This window comes from Otolemur garnettii, unplaced genomic scaffold (genome assembly GCF_000181295.1).
Source record: "Otolemur garnettii isolate 467f Iridium unplaced genomic scaffold, OtoGar3 scaffold00101, whole genome shotgun sequence".
Classification (NCBI taxonomy): Eukaryota; Metazoa; Chordata; class Mammalia; order Primates; family Galagidae; genus Otolemur; species Otolemur garnettii.
The window spans coordinates 6,795,064-6,819,627 of record NW_003852496.1 but is presented as its reverse complement, the minus strand read 5'-3'; the positions used below and the strand labels follow the sequence as shown (position 1 = coordinate 6,819,627).

General features: G+C 48.8%; 2 protein-coding genes across 2 annotated transcripts in view; one reads left to right on the top strand and one right to left on the bottom strand.

Moving 5' to 3' along the window:
* Positions 1 to 1,809: 1,809 nt before the first annotated feature.
* The window catches only part of SYN2 (synapsin II), a 48,314-nt gene continuing 25,559 nt past the window's right edge, over positions 1,810 to 24,564 (top strand). Inside the window, exons 1-6 of the mRNA XM_012809251.1 lie at positions 1,810 to 1,861; positions 3,252 to 3,343; positions 5,520 to 5,676; positions 11,567 to 11,656; positions 21,744 to 21,806; positions 22,195 to 22,337. Of these exons, the coding sequence (XP_012664705.1) occupies positions 3,309 to 3,343; positions 5,520 to 5,676; positions 11,567 to 11,656; positions 21,744 to 21,806; positions 22,195 to 22,337 (488 nt within the window). The 5' untranslated portion in view covers positions 1,810 to 1,861; positions 3,252 to 3,308. The remainder of the gene's footprint in view (positions 1,862 to 3,251; positions 3,344 to 5,519; positions 5,677 to 11,566; positions 11,657 to 21,743; positions 21,807 to 22,194; positions 22,338 to 24,564) is intronic.
* TIMP4 (TIMP metallopeptidase inhibitor 4) lies at positions 11,356 to 19,458 on the bottom strand. The gene is made up of 5 exons (XM_003796244.3): positions 19,226 to 19,458; positions 18,024 to 18,121; positions 17,436 to 17,550; positions 14,661 to 14,785; positions 11,356 to 14,032 (listed from the first exon to the last, which is right to left on the bottom strand). The coding sequence occupies exons 1-5, from the start codon at positions 19,362 to 19,364 to the stop codon at positions 13,835 to 13,837; spliced, it is 675 nt and encodes a 224-aa protein (XP_003796292.1). The 5' UTR covers positions 19,365 to 19,458; the 3' UTR covers positions 11,356 to 13,834.

The following is a 24,564-nucleotide window of genomic DNA, read 5'->3' as shown; positions in this document are numbered from 1 at the left end:
TGTGAGGCTCAGTAGGAAACGGGGGCAGAGGTGGGGCACGGACTTCAGTGATGGCTGAGTGCCGGAGCAATTTGTCGGTGACCAGGGATTTGGAAAGGACAAATGGCAACTTCCTAGAACGAGCTGTTCCAGATCCTATGGGAGGAAAGGAAACAGCCTGGCCTCGTCTTGGGTAGCTGACAGGAACTGGGGTAGGAAGTATTTGTAGTAAAGCTAGTGCTCACATCATCAAGTTCCTCTGGAGTGGAAGAAGGAAATGGGGGGAAAATGCAAAGTGGTGCACATGGCAAGTCAGGTTTTGTGGTGGTGTGAGAGAAGGTGGAGAGGATAAATCAGCAGAGGGAGACAGTGCTGTGCGGTGGACGGGCCCTGGACTCCGAGTCCTGCAGACCTGTGTGTGAATACGGCCCTGTCACCGACATGCTGTGTGGCCCGGAATACACTGTTCCCTCTTGCGAATCTCTGAAATGAAGACCTTTCTCCCTAGCCCATAAGTGGTTAGGATTAGAGGAGATGTTCTTGAAAGCAACTAGCATTTATTTCCTAGAACACAGTGCTCAGTAAATATTGGTTTATTCCTTATTTTGGGGGGAGACTTTTAGAAAACCTCCAGTGCAAGATGCCAATTGGAAATTTCGGGTACTGAAGAAGCAAAGTCAACCTAGCTCACAGGCGTAGTGTAGAGAAGTCCCTTTTGCAAAAGGAGAACCAGCCTAAATGGGAGAGGGGAAAGTCTTAACGCTGGGAGGGTGGGTTAGAGGCAAGGTAGGAATGACTATAAATACCAGCATCAGCACAGTCTGCTGACGAGGGGCTGGGGGCCAGCAGTGCCCTGATGTGGGTTCCTCTGCCTCACCAGCTGGGGAGATACTGTGTGCTGGGTAACTCAGCTCGACACATTTTCATGACTGCTCAGAAATACAGGCTTAGTTTTGGGTTTAGTTGTAGCAGCTTCCTCACTCTCCTCTCTTGCCCCACCCTGCTTTTAGTGGTATGAGATTAAAATCCTCCTGATTCATTCGTTGTTTCTTAATCCTTATTATGTTAGTTATATATTTTTATATTTTTTATTTTTTGAGAGAGTCTCCTTCTGTCGCCCTGGGTGGAGGGCTGTGGCATCATAGCTCACAGCAACCTCAGATTCCTGGGCTCAAGGGATTCTCTTGCCTCAGCCTCCCGAGTAGCTGGGACTACAGGTGCCCACCAAGAGGTGCAGCTGGTTTTTCTATTTTTAGAAGAGATGGGGTCTCCCTCTTGTTCAGGCTGGTCTCAAACTCCTGAGCTCAAGCTACCTACCTGCTTCAACATATTTTAAAATTATTAGTTGCTTCAGATCCTTTTGGTATGGCTATGAAGAGGTAAAATGACAGTTTCTTAAAAAGAAAAAAAATCTAAGGGTAGAAACCAACAAGAAAATCAGAGTGAAATATAGGACCAGGGAAGATAAGGAGACAATGGAGACGTATAAAACTAACCTGGTCTTTACCAAGGCTAACAGTAGCGAAATTCCTACTTCTGGACTCTTTGTAGCCCCAAACCAGGGATATGACCATAAAAATCACAAAACCTGAGCGTGAATAGGTGCTTTGGATTATTCTGTAAATGGGTAAATTGAGGCTATGCGAGAGGAAGTGGTTTGCTTGAGGTCTGAGGGATCCTACAGCAGAAGGAGGGTGAGAACCCGAGTCCCCTGACCCTGATCTGTGCTTCTGTCTGCTGTGGTTCTCTTCTTTTTGCTAATAATCATCTGACTTTAAATACTTGCACAAAACTGATTTGTGTGGGTTTTTTTCCTTTCTCCAGGGCCAAGTGCTTTCGGGGCAAAAAAGTCCTTGGAGATTTTGATATCAAAGTGGAACAGGTAAAAGCCTGAAGCCCAGAATTGCGTCTGTGCCATCATCACTCTTCCCTGCTGGCTGCGCCGAGTTCTGCCGAATGGAGTGCAGTGCCCATCACTGGGTTCTGGGGCTCCCATCTTCTCTCTCCCACTCATTTTCTAGGGCTTTGCCCTCTGGGGGGCATGGTCCTGAGGCTGCATCTTTTCATTTTTCTGACTTCTTTTTGTTCTGATGTTTGTAGAAGGGCAAGCAGCATGGCTCTCAGGGTCCCCATGCTGAGGAAGAAGTTAGTGGAATGTCTTCCCGGGACACTGGCCTCCATATCATTAGTAGTGAGATACTTCTGTGTTTGGACATGACCCCTCCAGTGGTGGCTACCCTAGGCCTGTACCCTTTTAATACAGTGAAGCACTGAAAGGCCCATTTTTTTTTACCTTCTCTATCCCTCGCTTCATGACAAGTAGGAGATTAGGTCCGTTTGGAGAGGACAGGGAAGTTCGCTTTAAATGATGCACATATTTTCTGTGTAACAATTAGAAGTTACGCATCATTTGTTATCCATGCATTTTGATTTTACAGAGTATTTTTGTATCTTAAAACAACATGTTACATAGGCAGGGCTGATAAAAATTATTTTATTATTTATTTATTTATTTGAGACAGAATCTCAATATGTCACTCTCAGTAGAGTGCCATGGTGTCACAGCTCACAGCAACCTCAAATTCTTGGGCTTAAGCAATTCTCCTGCCTCAGCCTCCCAAGTAGCCGGGACTACAGGCTCCTGCCACAATGGCCAGCTATTTTTTGGTTGTAGTTGTCATTGTTGTTTAGCAGGCCCGGGCTGGGTTTGAACCCACCAGCTCTGGTATATGTGGCCAGCACCTAACCACTGAGCTATAGGCACTGAGCCTATTCTCATTTTATAGATTGGGGAAATTGAAACCCAGAAAGGACAAGTAACTTGCTTAACATTTTATGAAGCCATTTGGGGGCAGAGCAGAACTAAAACCCAGTCACCTAAACTAAAACCTAGTCTTTACGTCAAAACTGATAAAGGGAACGTTTGTCCCGGTCTGCATTCTCTCCCTATAGAGAGGAGGCACAAAGGATGCTGAGCTGGGGGTTGAAAGACCCGAGTTTTGCCCCTGTCTTCCCAAACCACACATTTTATTTGCCCAGAAAAGTCACTTAACTGCTTTAAGGCTTAGTTTCCGACTTAGTGAATGGGAATAATTATCTCTGTCCCATCTGCCTCATGGGGTTACTGTGAGAATCAGACGACATCAGCATGTGAAAATGCCTTGAAACCCGTAAATAATGCTTGGTGGTTGGGCTGCTGCTCCTGGCACACGTATGTGGAGGACTGGGCAAAGCCAGGACTGTGGACTTCCTCCCCTGCTCTCATTTTCCAGGCGGAGTTTTCAGAGCTCAACCTGGTGGCTCATGCAGACGGGACCTATGCTGTGGACATGCAGGTGCTTCGGAATGGCACAAAGGTTGTCCGGTAAGGACCTTTCTGTCTTCAGGGTCACTGTCATTGTCTTCTGAGTTACTAGCGCTGGCTTGAGGGGTGGTTTCTAGGTCAAATGTGGGAGCGATGCAGCAGAGCTACGTATGATATGCAGAACTTAATGGTGGGTGCCTGGCAGAAGTGGGCGGAGAGTCAACTCCTGCCATTAGGAGCTCCCAGTCCAGTGGTAAGAAAGCAACCTTAGGCTTCATGGACCCAGAGCTCACTCAGGGGATTCTTTCTAGGACTCCTCCCGCCCCACACTCCCTTCAGCCTGTGCAGCTCTGTGCTTTTAGCCCTGCATACATTCTCCCTGGAAAACCGGGTTCCATTGCTAAAAACAAAACGCTTGAAAGCATCTGATCTAGTCCAGCCTTCCATTTGCACCGATTTGCTTAGATTCCCCCAGTGGGTTGTGGCAGAGTCCTGTGTCCTGTTTGAGTTCTCCCAACTCCCAGTCCTGTGTTCATCTTGTATTCCTCATTCCTGGGAGCTTATAAGGCTGATAGGGAAGCCTAGGAGTGGAAGAAACATTGTTGGTGGAAGAAAATTAGCAATTATTGAGCACTTACTATGCCTTAGTATGCTGGGTGCCTTATAGACGTGATACTGTCATACAGCAGTTCTGTGAGGAAGGCAATGAGAATTCCAGATGGCGGGAAATGGTTTCCATGGTTCTATTCTTCCTGGGGCTTCAGGTTCTCAGATATCAGTTTTACTCCAGGAAAAGACTCTACCTCCCTCTTCCCCACCTAAATCTGCAGGACTCTGACACTGAGGTCTATAGAGTCCCCAAAGGAACTGGGTCAGTGACAGGAAAGGCCAGACGGGGGCTATCTGAGACCTGACAACAGGAAACGTGAGTTCATCCATCCTGGAGACTAAAGTGGAAGGCAGAAAAAGAGAGGTCAACCCAGGCAAGGGGAGAGCTTGGGCACATCCTACCAGAGGGAGTAGATGGGTCCCTCCTGCTGCAGGCCGAATGTCATGGGACGTGGGCATGCCAGCAGGAGGTGGCTCCAAGGTCCAGCGCAGGGCACCCAAAGGGGTCTGGCAGGAATAAGGCAGGCCTTCCAGGTACCAGTGTAGGAACTCAGCAGGTAGCTGAAAATATAGGGCTCCATTCCTATAAGTGGGGTAGAAGGCCAGAGTTGGACTTGAAACATATGGCTCGGGCGGGCCGGCCTCCCAGAACCGGGGCACTAGGAGCTCTTCACTGTAGCTGCACTAACAGATGTCAGCTTGATGCTAAGTCCTCTGAGTGACTTAGGAGGGCTCCTTTCACCTACCTTTGAAAGACTGATCTCTGAGCCTAGGTGGGCCTGGGGTTGGGGGTGGGGGGTGGATAACTTCCTGGGGAGAGAAGCAGGTGGTCCATTGCACATGGTATAAAACTGCTGAGCCTCAGAGCCTCAGGGGCAGATGCTGCTGCAGAGCTGACTCCCTGGGAAGGTGAGATTCCTCTGGCATGAAGACAGGGGCCCTGGTCCCGTGGAGCAGCCGCAGCTAGGAGCTCTGCTGTCGAGAGGTGAAGCACTGGAGCTTTTCCATGTGCAGGAACACTCTGTGCTCTCAGCTTCCTGTAGCATTGCTCAACCTCAGTTCTGTGAAAAGTATTTGCACCCCTCCCTAGCGTCCGCTTTGGAGGAATAGCATTGGGAAGTCTGGCATCTGTCCTCAGTCAGCCTGGCCCCTTGCTCTCCTGGGGCCCAGATAAGGGCATTGCTTATTTTAAGGAGTCGGAACAGGATGCTGAGATCAGGGACCTCGTGGCAGTTTGGTGAAGGCAGCCAAGCACTGCCTGTTGCCTTCAGTCTTCCAGGACCTGCTTTGAGCACCAGCTATAGAGCCACACGGAGCCCCAAGTTCTCGTCCCATCCCATGAGGATGGGGAAAAGTTCTTTTCACTAAGATGTGAAGGTCTAAAAGTGTTTCTCCCCTCCTGAGGGCAGTGCTTAGCCCAAGGGACTGAGGGAATTTCAGACATCTGTCCCTCAGCTCTCCTTTGGAAAGTGCCATGCCTCATTTCCCTGTCCAGAAAGGGGTAATAATAATAAAATGAGGGTCTTGGACTAGGGGGTCCCTCTGTTCTGGGCTTTGGAAATGGGAGACGAAATGATGCATGGCCTGGTGCTGGCATGTGGTAAAGCTGCCTCTACGTTCTCACCAGGTCCTTCCGGCCAGACTTTGTGCTCATCCGGCAGCACGCGTTCGGCATGGCAGAGAACGAGGACTTCCGCCACCTGATCATCGGCATGCAGTACGCAGGCCTCCCCAGCATCAACTCGCTGGAGTCCATTTACAACTTCTGTGACAAGCCATGGGTGGTGAGTGAGGCCCCCCCTTCCCTCCAAGTGAAGGTGTAGGATCCAGGCCCTGCATCTCCCAGGGCCCCAGGAGGGGGTCCTGGAACTCAAGATGCAGTAGGCCGGCACCTGCTGACAGGGTGTGACAGGAGCCTCAGCTGGGACGCGGGTAGGGCCTGCTATTATGCAATGCACATTACCATGTGTCACAGGCTCGATCACCTGTGCGGCAGAGTGGACTTTTGGTCTCACAATAAAGTTGCACAAAGATTCTAGGGCTGTAGGTTCTGCCCTACATCATGGGCTACACGGATTTTAAAAGCCTGCTTCTTGACTCCTAGAATACTCTTACTAAGAGTGGAAAGGCCTGACCCCACTAGGGACTCAGGGAATGAATGGTCCAGCTCAGAGACATGTTAGTGACAGTCAGACCAAATGTTTCAACAGTCCCCAAAATGAGATTTATGCACATACCTATGAATCAGACTCGTATATGAGCTAGCAGCAGCCTTGGTGATCATCAAATCTCCCCCCTTCATGGATGTGAAAATTAAGGAAGGAAAGTGAGGAGTAGAAAACCACTTGCTATACCTGGTAGGGTGCCAACTTCTGAGATTTTTTCCACATTAATTTCATTCAAACCACACAATAACCCACAAGGAATGTTATCACAGAGAAATGAAACCCAGGAAGGATTAAGTAATTTGCCAAAGTTATAGAGCCAGGATTTCTCTACATAGCATTGCCTCTCACATAGATTAGGCTACTATGTGAGGAGGAAGCTGGTCTGGTTGTCCCATCCTTGGCCAATCTGGAAATCCAAAAGGGCAGTAGAAACTTTTAGGCAGAGAGAATAAGTGGGTTTGGAGGGAGAGTGACCTGTGACACCTACTGGGGCACTGCGGCCTCCCCTCCAACAGGTCCTCTGCTGCAGGCTGGCCCTCTCAGAAGGGAGCCCCTACCCTCTGATCACAACTGCTTCATATTCTTGTTTTGCAAAAACCAAACTTCAGCTGTCACATACACTGGGTTGCCAAGGTTCCTGATGTTGGTGGCTGATGGTGGAGTTTCTCAACTTCAAGTCGTTGCACCACTCAGGGAGCTGAAAAGGGCATTTCTGTTTGTTTGTTTGCTGGCTTGTTTCATGTTGTTGTTGTTTTAACCAAATAGATCTATCACCTCTGCTCTGGATCTTTTTTTCACACCTGAACTAACAGCTTGTTCCCTTGGAAGCCAGGGAGAGACCTTAGAGCAGGGTCCTCAAACTTTTTAAACAGGGACCAGTTCACTGTCCCTCAGACTGTTGGAGGGCCGGACTGCGGGCCCCCCAATGAGTTGGCTGCTAAGCAGGATAGGCAGTGGGGGCAAAAACACCCAGCGGGTGGATAAATGTCCTAGGCAGGCTGCATGTGGCCCGCGGGCCATAGTTTAAGGATGCCTGCCTTAGAGTGTGAAAGAAAGAGCAATGGATGAGGAGTCAGAAGGGCCGGGGCTGCCATTGTCAAGGAGTGGGCTGACCTCCCGAGTGGCAGTTGTCCAGCCTTTCCCTGTAGGACCTGGAATCCTGGAGTTCTGCCCAAGCAGACTAAAGGAGTTGCATGCTTTGAGTGCATTGCTAGTCACAGAAGGGCACATGTGAGACCTTCAGCAGAGGTCTTTTCTGGGAACATCCAGTTCCCATCAGACCCATGGCCTTCCTACTGCACGCACGCCCTGACTCCCACCTGTCAGAATCCCTCGTAGCCACACACAGTGATTTCACTACTTATCAGCCCTCTGACTAAACCTACCTTTGCCCAGGTTTCTTTCTCCACAGACTGGGAGTAACAGTAGTACCTGCCGTCACCTTGTCAGCCTGGTTGTTAACAGTCCCCTCGTGTTTGGGATCTCTTAAAGGACCTAGGGCTCTGTTTTCTTTTTTTAAACTGTGCCAGAGCCCAGGCAGGGGAAAAGCAGGGAATGCCCAGGGCTCTGCCCCTCCTGAGATCTGGGATCTGGTGAGGGGTCACACGCCCGCCCATTCACAATCCCAGCACATCGCCTTTGGCATTGCAGGAGAATGGCAGTGCTCCCTGGCCAGACACCAAGTTCTCCCTGCACTTTGGGCACCTGCCAGATGAATGACATTTTACATACTGTTCTCTGCCTGCTAATGGGAGTGGACAAATCTGGTGACTTGTGATGGCAGGCGGGTCACTCTGAGAGGATGACTTTGGCTCAAGTTTCTAAAGGTCTCTGCTGTGGCTGTTCTTGGTGTGCAGAGAGACCTCATAAGGTTGGAGAAAGCTCTGCTTTGTACCAGGTTGTTTCACTGGCTAGGAGGTTGGTCAGGGAAGGCCACTGGGATTTCAGAAGCAGACATGAATTTTCAATGAAAGCAGCATTCGGAGAAAGCAAGGATGGCACCACTTTTTATTGCTGCAAATTCATCTGAAATTGCTGTCAGTCTTTCTGGGGTTTTGGGGGATAGGCACATCAGGGTTAAATTAAAGCATTTAATTTGTAGGATGGATAAGGGTAACACATGATTGAAATTAATCTTTGAAGTCCCATATCTTTCAAGACATCTTTTCAGATTTGTTGGATAGGTGTATAATGCCACAATACCCCCAGCCTCCCAAATTCATTTGTCTATGTGTAGAGGAAATAACCCTTATCAACTATTGCATTTGTTTAATTGGTGACTGTGTGCCTGGGCCTTAATCTAAGTTTCCAGGTAGGCAAGTATTAGATGCCAAGCTTCCCAGTACCTTGAGCAGACAGGGACTAGTGGTGACCAGGTAGAGGAGGGTAGGCTAAGCTCCCTGAGATCCAGCTAGAGCCTGGGAACTTCCCAGTACCTTGAGCAGACAGGAACTGGTGGAGACTGGGTAGAGGAGGGTAGGCTGAGCTCCCTGAGTCCCAGCTAGAGCCTGGGAACTGGCTGCCATTATAGTGTTGGCTGTCCCAGGGCTCTGAGAGTCTGCCTCAGGCCTTCCTGGCGTCCATGTGGTGTCTGTGTAACTCCTCCACAAGCTGGGAAGATAAGGCCCTGTGTGCTTTGGTCCCATGCCAGCACGTGGGCTGCAGCAGGACAGAGGTCGTTAGGCAGAGCTGGCATCAGTTCCCCAGGGATGCTGGAGAGCCTCGGAACCCAGGCAGGTACCTAGAAACAGAGCTGAGCCCAGCCACGCTCCGGTGGGCGGTAGGACTTAATGGTCAGAGGAAATGGTGAGGAGGATCAGAGAAGGCAGGAAGGGTCTGAAGGATCGGTCTTGACAGTCAAAGCAAATGGAAGAACCAACCAATGGGGTGGACAGCAGGGCACAGGGGAGACTGCCCCAACCAAGCAGAAGACAGCCGGGCTCTCCCAGGGCAGCCCCAGGTGCAGGTGGGGTCTGGGAGCCTGCACTGGCCCTTGCTCTTTAGCCTCAGTCTCCTCATTTGTCACAGGAGGCGGCTGGTCTAGAGGCTCTCTAACAGCCTTTTCAACAATAAAATCTTGGCGGATTGATAGTCCAGGAATCGTCCTTTCCACGTTAGAGCTCTAGAATCACCAATAGTGTATGGACTAGGAGTGACCCAAAAATTCCAACATTTTCCAGCATTTCAAACATAACAAAATCGTATCAGCACTCACAAAAGGACCACACTTAAACTGCAGTTTGATAGCGGAGTTTGGGAAGAACTATAATAAAGGGATATACTTTACGGTACAAAGTTCAAGGAGCTAAACAAATTCAACCCTCTCATTTTATATCTGGGGGTCTGGAGAGGAGTAATCATTTGCCTAAGCTAAGGTGACCAGATTTTAACATTGGTAAAGCAGGACACCATTGGGGGGGTGGGACCTGAGAACAATGCAAACTTTGATAAGCAGTTCTCGATAATCAGTTCTCAACAATTATTTGATATTATTAAAGTTTAACATTATAAAATTAACAAAAATAATATAAAACGCATATCCTGGCGAAATAGCCACATGGCAGCCGAAAACCGTATATTCCCTTCCTGTTCTCCCGTGTTCCCTAGCTTGTGGTGCATTCTTTCCAAAAATCAGGGCTTTTTTAAAACTCCGAAGGATGCAGGACAAATTGTTAAAAATCAGGACTGTCCTGCCAAAAGCAAGATGTCTGGTCACCTTACTCTGGGGGGGGGGGCTACTTGTTTGTTCCAGACAGTTTGGCTCCTTCTGAGCTAATTGTCCTTGCCTAGAAGCAAGGGAGGGAGCCAGTCTCCTTCTGATACCTTGCCCAGGAGGGAAGTAGGGAGTTTACATTAGCCTTTTCATTTCCAAATGAAGTTACATTAACCTCTTCATTCCCAAATGGAGTTATATGAACCTTTTCAGCAGCCAAAAACCATATATTCCCTTCCCATTCTCCCACTGTTCCCTAGCTTGTCATGTATTCTTTCCAAAAATTGGGACTTTTTAAAAATGCAGCAGGAAGTGGGACAAATTGTTACAAATTGGGACTGTCCAGCCAAAATCGGGACGTCTGGTCACCTTAGCCTAAGCACACCTAGGAAATAAAGAGGCAGACCAGGAAACAAAAGACCAGTTTTCTAACACCTAGTTCTGGGCTTTTACTGCCCTGGCCCCCTCTCCCCGCACTCGCACATGAGCCAACATTCTTCTTGGAAAGTAAGACCTGAGCTTTTGGAATATGCTCTGGCTTTCTTTTCTCTGATACATAGATTTGACCTGACAACTTTCCCTTCTAGAAGCTTCCTGATACTGGCAGCTTGGAGTATGAACTGATCCAGTAGCACTAGGGAGAAGATGCTGTATTTCCCTGCTGCCAGTGCTGTGGGGATGGATGTGTGGGCGTGAGTGCAAATGGATTGGGCAGAAAAGTCCTGTGTTTTCCTGGTCTCTGCAGAGCCTCCACAGCAGTTACTTGGAGGAATGGGGACAGTTACAGATTGGGAGTGAAGGGGCCTGACTTTGAATCTGGCTCAAACTATTGTGTGACCTTGTCAAGTGAGATGGCTGATGTAGAGATACTCTAATGTCCTTTTCAACAATAAAATCTTAGGGGATTGAAAGTCCCTACTTACTTACAAAAGAGCGGGGTGGGTAGCCTAGCTGTACACCAAAAGACTTTTGATCCAAGCATTGTAAGTATGCGTACTTTCTCTCTCCCCACGAAGCTATTCCAGTTTCTTATATGCAAAATATCCTTGGGTGAGGAGTAAGTCCCAGAAAGATTGAGCCTGTCTACCTTGCATATACCAGGACTATCCAAATCTTCCAGAAGAACAGCCCCTTTCTTCTGCCCAAACTCTGGTGACTCCATACTGCTTACAAGGCAAAAATCCACTATTCCTTTGCCTGGCATTTGAACTTCTAAGACTTGGCCCGTGTTACCTACCCAGCTTTATCCCTTGCTATTGGATAGAGATACAGATGTTTGAAGTTGGGCCTCAAGGCCAGGCATGGTGGCTCACTCTGGGAGACCAAGGCGGGTAGGGAGCTTGAGCTCAGGAATTCAAAACCAGCCTGAGAAAAAGTGAGACCTCTGTCTGTACTAAAAATAGAAAAATTTCCCAGGTGTTGTGGTGGGCACCTGTAGTCCCAGCTACTTGGGAGGCTAAGACAAGAGGATCTCTTGAGCTCAAGAGTCTGAAGTTTCTGTAAGCTAAGATGCCGCAGGATTCTACCCAGGGCGACAGAGTGAGACTCTGTGTAAAACAAAAACAAAAAAATGAAACAAAGTTGGACACCAAATTTTAACCTCAGCTTCACTTCTTTGCAGCTCTGTGACTTTAAATTTTCTGCCCTTTCTGGGCCCTTATGTGAAATGACAATGATAAAGTACCTAGTTCCTCAGTTTGACGTGAGGATTGAATGAAATAGTCTGATGAATTGATGTCTGTCTGTTTCAGATGTGGTCTTAGATAAGCTGAAACATTTGCTTTTCTTCTGCAGTTTGCCCAGCTGGTGGCCATCTACAAGACCCTGGGAGGAGAGAAGTTCCCACTCATTGAGCAGACGTACTACCCCAACCACAAAGAGATGGTAGGTAGCTGAGTGGGGATGCCAGTCTCTCTGCTATTTTCATGGCAAGGTTAGCCATGTGGCGACTGTGGGCCTCAGCACCTCAACTCCAAAGACTCCACTGGGGTCTGTGGAGCAGCTTTGTGGGGCTGGAACAGCTGGATTTAGCTGAGGATCTCTTGTCAAACTGCAGTCAGAATAGAGAAGAGCAGGAACAAGGGCCATTTCATCAAGCTGAGTGAGTGACGAGCCTCCCACACAAACCAACAATCAGAAGGTCCCACTGCTTTGGGTTCCAGCCCCCACTCTGTCATGTGTCCCTTGACAAACGACATGTCTCACTATGTGCGCTTTCCAACGGGACAGTCAAGTGGGCATAATTATCCCTGACCAGGATTCCTATATGGTACGTACATTTAAGTGCGACTGTCTAAGTAACAGCCTTCTGAAATGATGTGAAGGGAAGCACCCTCAGACGTAAGATGTGCTCCCATTGTTATTCACCAGACTCTTCTGATCCCTTGGCTTCCTCAAGATTGTTATGAGCTGGTTCTAACACTATGCCTTCTCTGAGGCCATCATAGGATGTCCGGTGGAGCAGAGGGATGAAGTGGTTGGGTGGTAAGAAGGCTGTTGCTAACGTTTCTCCTCCATGGCAACCTAGAGCCCAAATTCCCTTCTTCCTCCACCCCCAAACTCTCCACCCCAGGCTGGCGTGAGCGCTGGTGATCCTGCTTAACCTACCAATGTAGACTTACTGCCAAAGTATTCCACATGGGATGGAAATCATGTTTGTTCCCCTTCCATTCTCTTTGCCAAAAGAGATCTCCATTTGCACCATTTCTGGGAATCAAGAGACTTCTTAATAACAGCTGGTACATGGCCCTACTCACCAGCAGACCACGTGTAGGAAAACAACCATGGACCTTGGAAAGAACTGTCTCTGTCATCTTTGCCAGAGCTTGCCCAGAGAGAGGCTCTGGAGAATTAAACCCTTCTCCTTAATAAGTCCTAGAGGCCAATATCAGGACTTTCCCTTTCAGGAAAAGCTAGGAATCCTGGCAGAAGCCAAGAAAGCCTCAGGGGCCTATGGTGGGAGAGCTCAGGTAGCCCGAGACACAGTGGTGAGGGGGCTGAGCTGAAGGGTGCAAGAGCTCTCTGATGATCAGCACTGGCTTTTTCCTGCTGTAACATCTAGCAGGGCTGACCACTTAAAAAATGGCAGTAATTGCAAAGTATATCCCCCTTCTATCATCCTTTTCTTCCAAGGGCCCTTGCGTTATTTCTCTTCTGTCTTCTACCCTGAAATTCATACTCAAGATGCCTCTCTGAGCTGTCAAAAGCTGATGAAGAGAGATTTCAGCTCTACAAGAGAAGGGGGAGGGCTTGGCTTAAAAAATAAGTTCTAAGGTAGGAATTAAGACATTAGTAATCTAATGTAGGCAGAAGAGAAGCCTTATGGACATCAGTTGAGGGCATTGGGGACAGTTAAGCTGGGGAGAGAGTACCTATTCTTAAACACCTCTTTCCCTAGAGGTGTGCTAAGTGGGCCTGACCCTCCGCCAGCTGTGGTGTAGGATTACAGCATGGGAGGGAAGTCAACAGACGAAAGTGTATCAGAGGATTAGGAGGGGATGAGACAGGAGGAATAGAGCCATAGTATGTTATCTTTTCATTCCTGCCAATCACCCTGTTTATGACGCTGTCAACCCATCTTTTGATGTTTATATCTTCTCACATGCATGAAGATATACCATCTCTTATGCATAACATTCACCATTTCTCCCCTATAAGATCAGTTAAGGCAAAGGGAAAACACATTTTCCTGGGAATAAAAGGGAATAGTCCTGGCTTTGGAAAACAAACTAAGGCAGAATAAACACTTCTAGTAACAGGTACAAGGCTAGACTAATGGGGTTTAGGAAGTAAAGGAGATGGGTTGGAGGCAGGATAGAAAGGTCATGTTACCTTCCCTAGCCCTTGTCAGGCTCTGGGTTGGGATCTTGAACACAAGCTGTAACGTGCCCCATCCCTGCTTTGCCACCAGCCAGACTGTCCACTTGGTATTTCCCATCCACCAGCAGCAGTGGGGCAGGTGGTCATGGCCGGAGCAGGTGGTGATGGCCAGTGCTCTGCAGGGAAGGAGAACTGGCTTGATCTTCAAGACTCTTGAAGGGATGTGGTGGTCACTGGTCCCTACTAGGGTTGGATGATATCAACAGACTCCTTCCTGAGGGGCAGGTGGCCCCGGTACCAACTGCAGGTACCATCAGCGTGCTTCATGCAGACATAATTCTGGGCCTGGTACCCATAGAGCTTTTGTTCCAACAGCCAGTCTGTCCAAAGGCACTCGTTGGGGGCTGAGTTGGTACAGGGCACTGTATAGCAGGTGGTGATCTAGAGTCATGGCCACACAACATCAAAGTGAGTCCTTTTTCCATTGCTGTCTTTAGACTCCTGCTAATCCTAACAGCCCATCTCAAATGCCCTCTGTCTATGAAACCGTTCCCAGCTCCCAGCCTTCCCCTAAACTCCCCTCCCCTGCCCCCTCACATGCAGTATGGCCTCTCCAATGGCCTCTCTGGAGTCAGACAACCCTGAGGGTCCTTCCTCTACCACTGACTTTGAGCAAGTCACTGCCCTTCTTAGAGCTTTGATTTCTTCACCTTAAAATCCCAATTCTTCATGAACCTGTTATGCAGACTAAATTAAACATTCAAGATAAACTGACTTTTACAGGGTCTTAAAAAGGTAGTTGTATTACCTTCGTGGTGGCTATATTACTGTCATCTCAGTCTGCCTTAGATGACAGCCACCCTCCCCGTCAAAATGTAAGTACTTTGAGATCAGGGCCTGTGGACAGAGTGCTTTCCCATCCCTAACTTCATACAGTAAATAAAGTGCCGTATAGTAAGTGAACAAATGCAAATGCATTCATGAATGAAGGAGTTCACAGAGCAAGGCTGAAAGGCTCCTGACCCTCCCCTCACAGCCCCCAAACCCCTGGAAATGGACATTCCCTTACGTGGCAGCCACAGTTCAGATGGTAGTGATGATTCAGACTCTCTCTCTGCAACAACGACAAGTCCTCCCAGGGCTCAATGTAGTTGCATAGATGGATGAAGACTTTTCCATCACTGTGGATCTGACCTTTGGGGGCAGAGGGGGGAGAGTCTAGCATCAGGAGTCTGTTTCTAGAGCCCCAGAGCCCTGGATGCAGAACTGCAGTTGCTCCAATGGTGACGTGGAGCTCAGTGAAGAAACCAGAAAGCCCTTATAATCTTTACAGCAAAGAGATTAACAGATTATGTTTGTACAAAGGTAGTGTTGTGGGATCTGGTGAAGGCTATTTCCTTTAGCACAGAGAGAACATGGCTTCAAGGTCAAACGCTGGGTGGGACCTTCTTCTCAATAGCTACATGATCTTAGGAAAGTCACATTCTCGGCTGGAAGATGAGAATAATAAGGTTGTTGTCAGGATTAAATGAAAGAATATCTATAAAGATTCCAACACAGCTATGGACTCACAGATGTCCCATAAATAATAGGACCCTCCTTCCCCTTTCCAGTCCTTCCCAATATCCACACAAGCCCGTCTTCTGCCTTATGGATACTTATCTTGGTGAGTCTTTCCTCTTCCCCTTAAGAAAGCTGCCCATCTTCACTTATGAAAATCCTTTTCACCTTTCAAAGACCCTTTTCAGTACCACCTAATCTTCAAAGCCATCCCTGACCACACTGGCCCACACTTTGTTTAGAACGCTGGTCACTCAGTCATACTGAGTAGCTATTAGGATTTAATACCAGGAATACACAAATAAATACCATAGGATCTCTGCCCTCAAGAGATTAAAAATTAGTAGACGGACGTAGGCAAAAATTACACGGTTGTATGATCAGATACACCGTGCAGCATGACAACAAAGGGACGCACAGTCGTCTCTATGGGAAGGATGTGGGGCAAGGAAGGTATCTCAGAGGAAAGATGCTAGCACGGGCCTCGCAGGGATGGGTAGAGAATCCCCTGCCAAACAGGGTGGAGTAGAGCCTCTGGCCATTGGAACCGCTCTGTGCAAGGGCACAGCCCAGCGACACAACTCCTGCAACTGCAGGTAGTGTATGTAGTTCAGCTCTGGGGGCAGTGAGCAGCTGGGAACAGTCACTGACAAATGGCAGAAGATAGAGCTGAGCTAGAGAGGAAGGCAATGTTCTGGTCACAAGGGGCTTTCAGCATCAAGCAGAAGAGCTTGTGCCTTGCCCTGAAGGGCCTGGGCCCCAGTGATGACTTTTCAGTGGACTTGTGCGTTGTCACTCAGCCCCACTCTTGGTTAGACTTGACCTCCCTAAGGCAGAGAGCACATCTCCTACTTCCCTTGATGCACCAACCTCAGTGCCTAGCAGAGGGCCAGGCCCACAGAGAGCAGGTGTTTAGGAAGGAGGCAGGATAACAGCAAGGCCTGGTCTGCTTGTCCCAAGAACGGGAGAGCTCAGTGGCATCCTCTGCCTCTGCCTCTCCCATCCCAGAGCTCCCCAGCTCAGCATAGTTACATCTCCTTAGAACTGGGAAGCCCCTGTCATTGTGGCTTCCAGTGCCTGTGACTTGTTAGTTGCCTTATCTGGACTGTGAACTCTTTGAAGACCGTGGCTTGTTACTGAATCTCTAGTCTCCTGCCCCAAGCTGGGCAGTGAGTAGGCAGCCATTCATTGCTAAATGGATGGACAGAGAGTGGAATCCCTTCACTTGTTCTCCCCATCAGCTGAGATTTTTCTTTTTCTTTTTTTTTGAGACGGAACCTCAAGCTATCCCCCTGGGTAGAGTGCCATGGCACCACAGATCACAGCAACCTCCAACTCCTGGGCTCAAGCGAGTCTCCTGCCTCAGCCTCCCAAGTAGCTGGGACCACAGGCGCCCGCCACAACGCCTGGCCATTTTTTGGATGCAGCCATCATTGTTGTTTGGCGGGCCCGGGCTGGGGATTCGAACCCGCCACCTTAGGTGTATGTGGCTGGCGCCTTAGCCGCTTGAGCCACAGGCGCCAAGCCAGATTTTTCTTTTTCTTGCTTTCTTTCTAAATATTTTTCATCTTTTAGAGCCAGTTTAGAGTCCTCTTATACAATGAAGCTTCCCTGATTATTTATAACCAACCTCCTTTCCCTGAACTCCAAAATAATTTAGTGCTACATTCATTTATGGAGTTGTATTCTTGTGTGGTTCTTTAGCTGTTCTACCTCAACCAATTCAGTCTGGAGAACACCTGCCTGGGCCCAAGTTCATAGAGACAAAGCTGTGTTAGACTCAAGGCCTTTGCAAAGGGCAGAACTGAACTCACAGAGCAGCAGTTGTAGAGGGGCAGATATTGGCTCAAGAGGCCAGAGGTCTAACAGCATCTTAAGCTGTTTGAAAATGGAACCAGTTCAGTGAGCTCCCATGTAATGGGCACAATGGAGGAGCATATGGCACACCTCCTAGAGGCGGGACACAGCTACAAAAGGGACTCTACCTAACAAATGCAAACATTGTAACCTAATTCTTTGTACCCTCAAATTAATCTGAAATAAAAAAGAAAAGAAAATGGAACCAGATGCCCTTGACTGGGGGAGCAGCCTGTCCTCTCAGATTGTAGAGAGTGGTCAAGTGAGGGTGGTTGAGATGATCACAGTGAGGACTCCTGTGTTGAAACGGAGGTTGCCAAGGCTCCTCGGCTCACACAGTTCTGTGGTGGAGGCCCCCCGGTTCAGTCTGCCGCCAGTGGAAGGCTCCTTTCTCACTACCTCTCCAAGTTACTGGTCTTTAACTTACCAGTCAAGAGGTATTGCTTCTGGCTGTTGGCTTCCAGTCTCACACCACAGAGGGAAGAGTCAAAAGGTGTATAGATATACTGAACATCTTTGACCTTCTCAAACCCTTTGAACATCTGAAAATCAATTACCAAAAAAAAAAAAAAAAAAAAAAAGCAGTATTGGGTCACTGAGTGTACTTTCTGTATTAACCAGCAGAACTCACATCTCGGTCTATTTTAGACTTTGGTTAAGCCAAAGTCTAGTTCAGGATTTGGTGCACACAGAAGGTCCTACTAGGTTATTTCTCTCTGTAAAGAAATATTCTGAACCTTAGTTTATCCCAGTGAGAGGGAAGATACCCCCAGGGGCCCCATGCACAGGCAGCTGTGGGACCTAATGGACTCTGAGGCCCTGCCCTACACTGTCCTTTGGATTTTTGGATTCTGCAGGCCCTGCCCCCAAATCTCATCCAGGGCCACTTCAGCATATAGACCCAAGGATCACAAAGCCCAAAATCGGTCAGTCCCTCCCCTCCCAGAGCACAGACCCCAATCCCTCCACCAGTCCACTTTACTGGAGTAAAGGCCCTGTCCTGCCCCCTCCATACCTTAATCTGTTTGATCTCATACTGAAGCAGTTTTTGAGTGTCAGCAGGGTCTGTGTTGGCAGGAACTACCTTTTCACTGGAGATTTTGGCCCGAATCACTGCATAAGAAGAGAAAAGAAGGAAACTTCAGGAGCTGGTGGGAGCAATGCATCTGAGATCTGAGTCATCTGGGGCCAGTTTTGTAGGGGAGTTCTGGGTTCAGGTGCTGGAGTGTGAGAACAGCGCACCCAGTGGCTGTAAGTTCCAAACCCCTCAGGTTTCTTAGGGCCCACAGCCTCTATGTTCTTTCTGCCCTTTGAGCCTTTAGGTTTGGAGAGCTCTAATTCTCCATAGCCCTGGGTGCATGGGGTGCAGCGTAGGGGGAGGAGGAGCCCCCTGAGGACAGCTGGTGTTGGAACTCAAGGCCCCAGAGCTCTCCCAAGAGTGAATGTTAGTAGATGTTTACTGAGTTCTTAAATGTTCTGCCTCTGCGCCGAGGCAGTCCATCTTCTGCCATTTGGACATTAATCAAAAACTGTTTATGAAGTCCTTCCTCTGTGCCTGGCCTTGCACTAGGCCCTAGGCGCATGGATGTGATCAAGACAGGGCCCCCATCCCGCAGAACTCTTGGTCTAGTGCAGGGCACACTTGTGAGAAACAATAGCACTCGGACGATGTCAGCGATGCATTCAGAGAAGAGGAGAGACCTGACTAGACCTTGAGGGAGGAATGGGAGTCCGCCAGGAACTGAAGGGTATTTGGAGGGGTGAGGGGCGTCGCAAGCAGAGAGAAGAGAAATGGCTGAAGGTATGGGGGAGCGGGGGCCTGGCGGCACTGTCAGTTACAAGCGTGGACAGACAAGATGGTTGCAACGCGAGTCCTCTCCGCCTCTTCCCACCCCCAGTCCAGGAGTTGAGGACAATCTCCAGAAGCTCGGGGTGACACCTTGTTCAATGACACTCCGCAGCTGGGGTATGGACAGGCGTGAGGGAAGCCGCCGTCAAAGTCCCGGATACAATCTCTAGTTCCTTACAAACCAGTCCGTTCCGCTTGCCAGGTTGCTATGGTGCGGCCCTTCCATCAGCAGCAGCCGCAGGGGGTAACGGGTGCGGGATCGATCTGAGCTCCTCCCTTTCCCTCGGGACTCCTGGTCTGCAGCTCGGCCGGATTCCAAGGCCCCCCGCAACCACCCCCTACTGCGGGCCTCGCAGACCTGGACTCACCAAGCGCCGAGCGGCAGACGTGCTGCTGGGGGTGCGCGGGGGCGCAGCTGCACGCCTCGCCCAGCCCCGGGGGCCGCAGCAGCGCCAGCAGCCGCAGCAACAGCGCCCAGCTCGGCGCGGGCCGGGGGCTCCCGGGCATGACACCGCAGAGCCCGGGCAGGGCCTGTGGGGTCTGTCGGACCAAACAGCCCCTCCAGGCCTCCTTCGGAACGCGTCGCGCCCCTCGCCCCAGGCTTTATGAGGTGGCCCTAGGGCCAATCCCGCCCCAGTGGGCTCCGCCCTCCTCTGGCTCTAGGCCACCCGCGGCTGCAGGACCCGGGGCCCTTCAGACTGCCGGACTGGGCAGATGAGGGGGAAGCCAGGACTGAGGCCTCGGCCCTTCACGCTGCAGCGGGGAAGCAGAGGGGAGGCTCTGGGAAGAAGGGTGGTGTCGGCGCAGACAGACAGAGCGTCGAAGACAAGTGCATAAGGGCAGGAAGACTGATGGACTGAGATCGGGGCGGCAGAAAAAGCGTGAGGGGAGCGAGCAGGGCAGAGTCGCAGAGAGGCAGACAGAATTACAACAGGCGACAGAGACAGTGACCGAGAAGGGCGGACCCCTCGCTGAGCGGCACACTAGGAATGAGACAGCTACTCAGGGCCGCTTTCAGCTGCAGGAAGTGTTTTCAATGCCCTATTTATGAGGTTCCAAAGCAACAGCAAACAGTAATAGGAGAGGACAGAGAAAGTTGGGGGAGGGGGTCTTGGCTCTGTTGGCTGGGGGGTGGGGAGGGGTGTCAGAGAAGAGCCAGTGCTGTAGAAACCCTTTCCCGTGCCCAGCGCTGAGGGTTCTGCAGGCAGTTGGGAGCAGTGCTCTCCGCGGGAACTCAGGGCGTCCCATTTCTTCAGGCAAACCTTGGACCCCAAACCCCTCTGCAGGCCCTGGGCTGCACTGGTTCTTACCGTGAGCCCCCGAGACTGTGTCCCGTTATAGAAGTAGCAGGGCACTTGCCTGGTCTGCTGTCACCAAACACAGCCCACTGCTCCACAGAGCCCAGTGTTCAGGGCTCCCAGACCCGGGTCCCCATTATTGCTGGGGGATGTTCTCACACCCTGCAGAACTGGAAAGCAGGAGACTGGATTCTGATTCTGACTGTCAGTAGCTTTGTGACTGTTACTTCTCCTGGCCTCTGATTCTTCTCCATAAAACAGGGTTAAACTGCTCTATTTCTAAAGCCCTTTGAAGCTCTTCCCCCCACCCCTGATGGGCCTTAGCCAGAAATGCTGAAATCCCCAGGCCAGATGGTCCTGCCGGTATCTGGCCACTCCCAGGCTCCCATGGGAGTCTGAGTTTGCATTATTAGGGTCAACATTACTTTTTTCAATGTCCACCTTTTCGTTTTGGTGATGCTGGTGAATGTTTGAAAAGAAGGAAATTGAAAGAGGCGAGTCTGACTGGGAGCGAGGAGATGTCCGGGTTGGCATCTGGGTTGGTTGGTTTTTCATACAATGTCCAGACCAAGGTAGAGTCTGATGTATTGTTTGAAGAGATCTTGTAAAGCATCCAGGCCGTTCCGTCTCTTCATCTGACAGATGGGAAGGCTGAGGCTCAGTGAGGTAGAGTCACTTGCAGAAAGTTAGTGGTAGAGTCAAGTAGAAGGGGAGTCCCCACCCCCATCCCATCCACAATATTACTTCTTCCTTCACCATTTTTAACAGCTTGAAATCCTGCCCTTGGCTGGTAATTCTCTTGTAAGTTTTTTATTGCTCTTCGGTTAAAATATGGCTACCTCTCTTAAAGAATCTCTTTTCGGGGGATGAACATATTGAATTCTTTTTTTTTTTTTTTTGCAATTTTTGGCCGGGGGCTGGGTCTGAACCCACCATCTCCAGCATATGGGGCCGGCTCCCTCCTCCTTTGAGTCACAGGCACCACCCCATATTGAATTCTTATACCACGTTATCAGCTCTCTTTCAAACCCTAAACTGGGCAGAACTAGACCTTAGCATACAAAACCTCGTGTGGTGGCAAATTTGGATGTTTGTGAAGAGGAAAGAATGAGAAGGAGGGACTAGACAGCCAGAATTGTCAGAGGACAGCTGGGCCTTTGAACGGGGTGGGGTACTAAGAGGTACATGACAAAGGGGATATTAAGGTTCCAAAGATACATTTGCAAAAAAAATTGGGTTGGTTAAGATACAATTTACATACAGTAAAATTCATCTTTTCAGAGATACTTTTTTTTATTTCCTTTGGCTGAGGACCAGTCATGCCCAGGGTTAATGCAGAGACGGTGGAAGCAAAGAAGTTTAAAGATGCATCTAATAGGAGAAAAGGGTTCTTGTGGCTCTGCCAGTAACCTTGGAAAAGCCACTGTCCCTTCTAGGGCCTCAGTTTTTTTTTAATTTGTAAAGCTCATCGGTTAGACTAGTTCTTCTAAGGACTTTCCCAAGGGTGTTCCCAAGAAAAATCGGTGTAGGTTCCCACAGAGAGACAGACACATTCTGACCAATTCCTTCCTTTCTCCTCTGCTTCCAGCTGACACTGCCCACATTCCCTGTGGTGGTGAAGATTGGCCATGCTCACTCCGGCATGGGCAAGGTAAGGCAGCAGGCAGGCCTTGCTGTGGGGTTGAGCCAAGAAGGGCATACTTCAGATAGCCCGTTTGTGGACTGCACTGATAAGTTCTTTCTGAGGAGACAATGATTTGGCCCCTCCAAAGCCATGAGTATTACTAACCAGATCTCTTTCAATGAGCAGAGTGCAGGCCACCTGCTCGGTGCTTTGGGTCATTTGCAACAAGTGTATCCCTGAGCCCTGAAAGGGAAACCTAGGGAGACAGGGCCTTCTGGGGAGATGTGGCACCCGGGTGTGCATCTGGATTAGAAACATCTCGATGGACTTGGAGGCTCAGAGCCTTTGTGACTTCTCTCTGTGAGTGTGTGTGTGTATATCTTGCGTCTCCCTCTCTACCTTGCTCCAATAATAGGTCAAAGTGGAAAACCACTACGACTTCCAGGACATTGCTAGCGTGGTGGCCCTCACCCAGACTTATGCCACAGCAGAGCCTTTCATAGATGCCAAGTATGACATCCGGGTTCAGAAGATTGGCAACAACTACAAGGCTTACATGTGAGTAAGGAGTGGGGTCCCAGCACATGCTCCCCACTTTCCCCTCAGCCACAGTGGAGAACATTGAGCCTCCAAGTAGGGACCAGTTTAACCTCATCTGGTCTGTAAGGCAGATGTCAGAGAGAGGGTGCCACTTAAATCAGCGATTCTTAGCCTGGGTTACTGCTAAGTCAGAAGAAGGGGTCTATGAACTAAGATGAGAAATGGTTCTAAGCAAAATTTAGCACTCTCTTCAGTTGTGAACAGACAATTGACTTGAGTAGTAGTAGCAGCAGTACATAGGACTTTGTCACAAAAGGTAGTCACAGATGCTGTTGTATCACATTACAATTTTCTCTGAATACCAATTATTCTCATCACTACTCAAAAATCATGTAAGTTATTACACCTGCCACTGCCTCCTGTACCCAGCACTGAGAATGCTACAGAGCATTAAAAGTCTCGTGGCTGTGAAAGGAGATGCCTTCTCCACGCAGCTGTGTCCATTTGCCAGAAGGGAAAGTTAAAAGTTTCCTCCACTAGAATTCAGTAAAAGAAACAGCTTCCGTACTGCTTGGCCTTCCATAATATACGTAAGAAAGCAAATGGCTTATGATTCCAATTTTGGAAATACTCATATCCCTTCTTTTAAAAAAAGGATGAAGAGGTATTTTCTTGACAAAGAAAGAGCATTATTCATATATGAACTTGACTTTGGTCCTCAGGACTTTAGCAGACGTCAAGGTTGAGCAGCCCTCCCTTCTCCTTACCTGCCTGTTTCTGGTTTTCTTTCCTCATCCCTCTTTTCAGGACTTACACTCCCCACCCCTGGAGTTATGTAGGTGCCCCCCTGCACCTCTTTCCCACTCCACCCTTCACACACTTCCAGTTTAACCCTCTCCACATGTGTGTTTTGTGCTGCCCTCCTCCTCCAGACCCTGAGCTCCTTGTGGGTGAGAAACGTGGAATCGTCTTTGCAGCTTCACTACCTGAATAGCAGCAGGCTCACAGTAGGTGCCCGATAGGCATTCAGGGAGAACTGAGGCATGGATTTTTTTTTTTTTTACCTTTATTGACTTGATTCTTACTTTTCTAAAAAATAGCCTTTTTTAATGGGCAGTTTTATCTTTTTAATTTAATTTTTACTTCAAAATATTAAAGGGCCTACCTTTAAAAAGTTTATAATTTTATATTTATAGTCTTCCTGCCTCCAGAAAAGAATTCAGGACTGCTTTAAAAATATGCACAAAGTAAGACAGGATAATTGGAAAACCCTTATAAAAACTTACTAAAAGAAGGCAGAAAAAAAAATTTTTTTTTCAGATGCCCAGGAAAACAGGTTTCCAATCTTTTAATTTTAAAATCCCCGAAATACACCAAAATGTTTATTGATGACTACAGTGTACTAAAAGAGAAACCAGGTGGGGCATAGTGGCTCATGCCTGTAATCCTAGCATTTGGGAGGTCCAAGCAGGAGTATTGCTTGAGGCCAGGAGTTCAAGACCAGTCTGAGCAAGAGTGAGACGCCCATCTCTAAAAAAATAAAAAAATTAGCCAAGTGTGGTGGCACATGGCTATAATCCCACCTACTTGGGAGGCTGAGACAGGAGGATCTCTTGAGTTCAAGAGTTTGAGTTTGCAGTAGACTATGATGACTCCACTGCACTCCAGTTCAAGTGATAAGGTAAGACCCTATTTCAAAAAAAAAAAAAAAAAAAGAAAGAAAAGAAATAGAAAAAAGCAAAGATAAAGGAGATACAAATTCTTTAGACTTTTCAAAAACAATTTAAAATGTAGCATAAGAAGCTTTAGATAACATTGACTTAACTTTTTTTGTTTGCAAGGGACCATTAGTTATTTGGAGGACTCTTTAGGCCTTCTCAGCTGTTCTCCCCTGCACCTCTTCCTGGAACTTGTGGCTATATTTCTGCCCTCAGAAGAAGAAATTGACTTAGCAATAGCAAGGCAAGGTTTGGGATTCTTCCCTTCTCCCTCAGCAATCTCTTGGAGATCCAGAGACAGTCATATTTGGTGGAAAGAAGGCGTGTTCCTGTCTCCACTCTCAGTAGGCAATATCGTGCATCTCTCTGTGGAGGCCTGGTGACCTTCGAGTCCAGAGAGGCAGTCAGGCTGTTACTGAATGGCATCTCAGCATCCCCTCTGCTACCACATGCCCCAGGTATCCCCTCTGCTACCACATGCCCCAGGTATCCCCTCTGCTACCACATGCCCCAGGTATCCCCTCTGC

Excerpts from the sequence above, each read along its gene's own strand:
- TIMP4 (XM_003796244.3), bottom strand. The coding sequence starts at position 19,364 with ATGCCCGGGAGCCCCCGGCCCGCGCCGAGCTGGGCGCTGTTGCTGCGG. Across the intron at positions 17,551-18,023 it reads ATGAGATCAAACAGATTAAG|ATGTTCAAAGGGTTTGAGAA; the intron begins GTATGGAGGGGG and ends ATTGATTTTCAG. Across the intron at positions 14,786-17,435 it reads GAAGCAATACCTCTTGACTG|GTCAGATCCACAGTGATGGA; the intron begins GTAAGTTAAAGA and ends CTGCCCCCAAAG.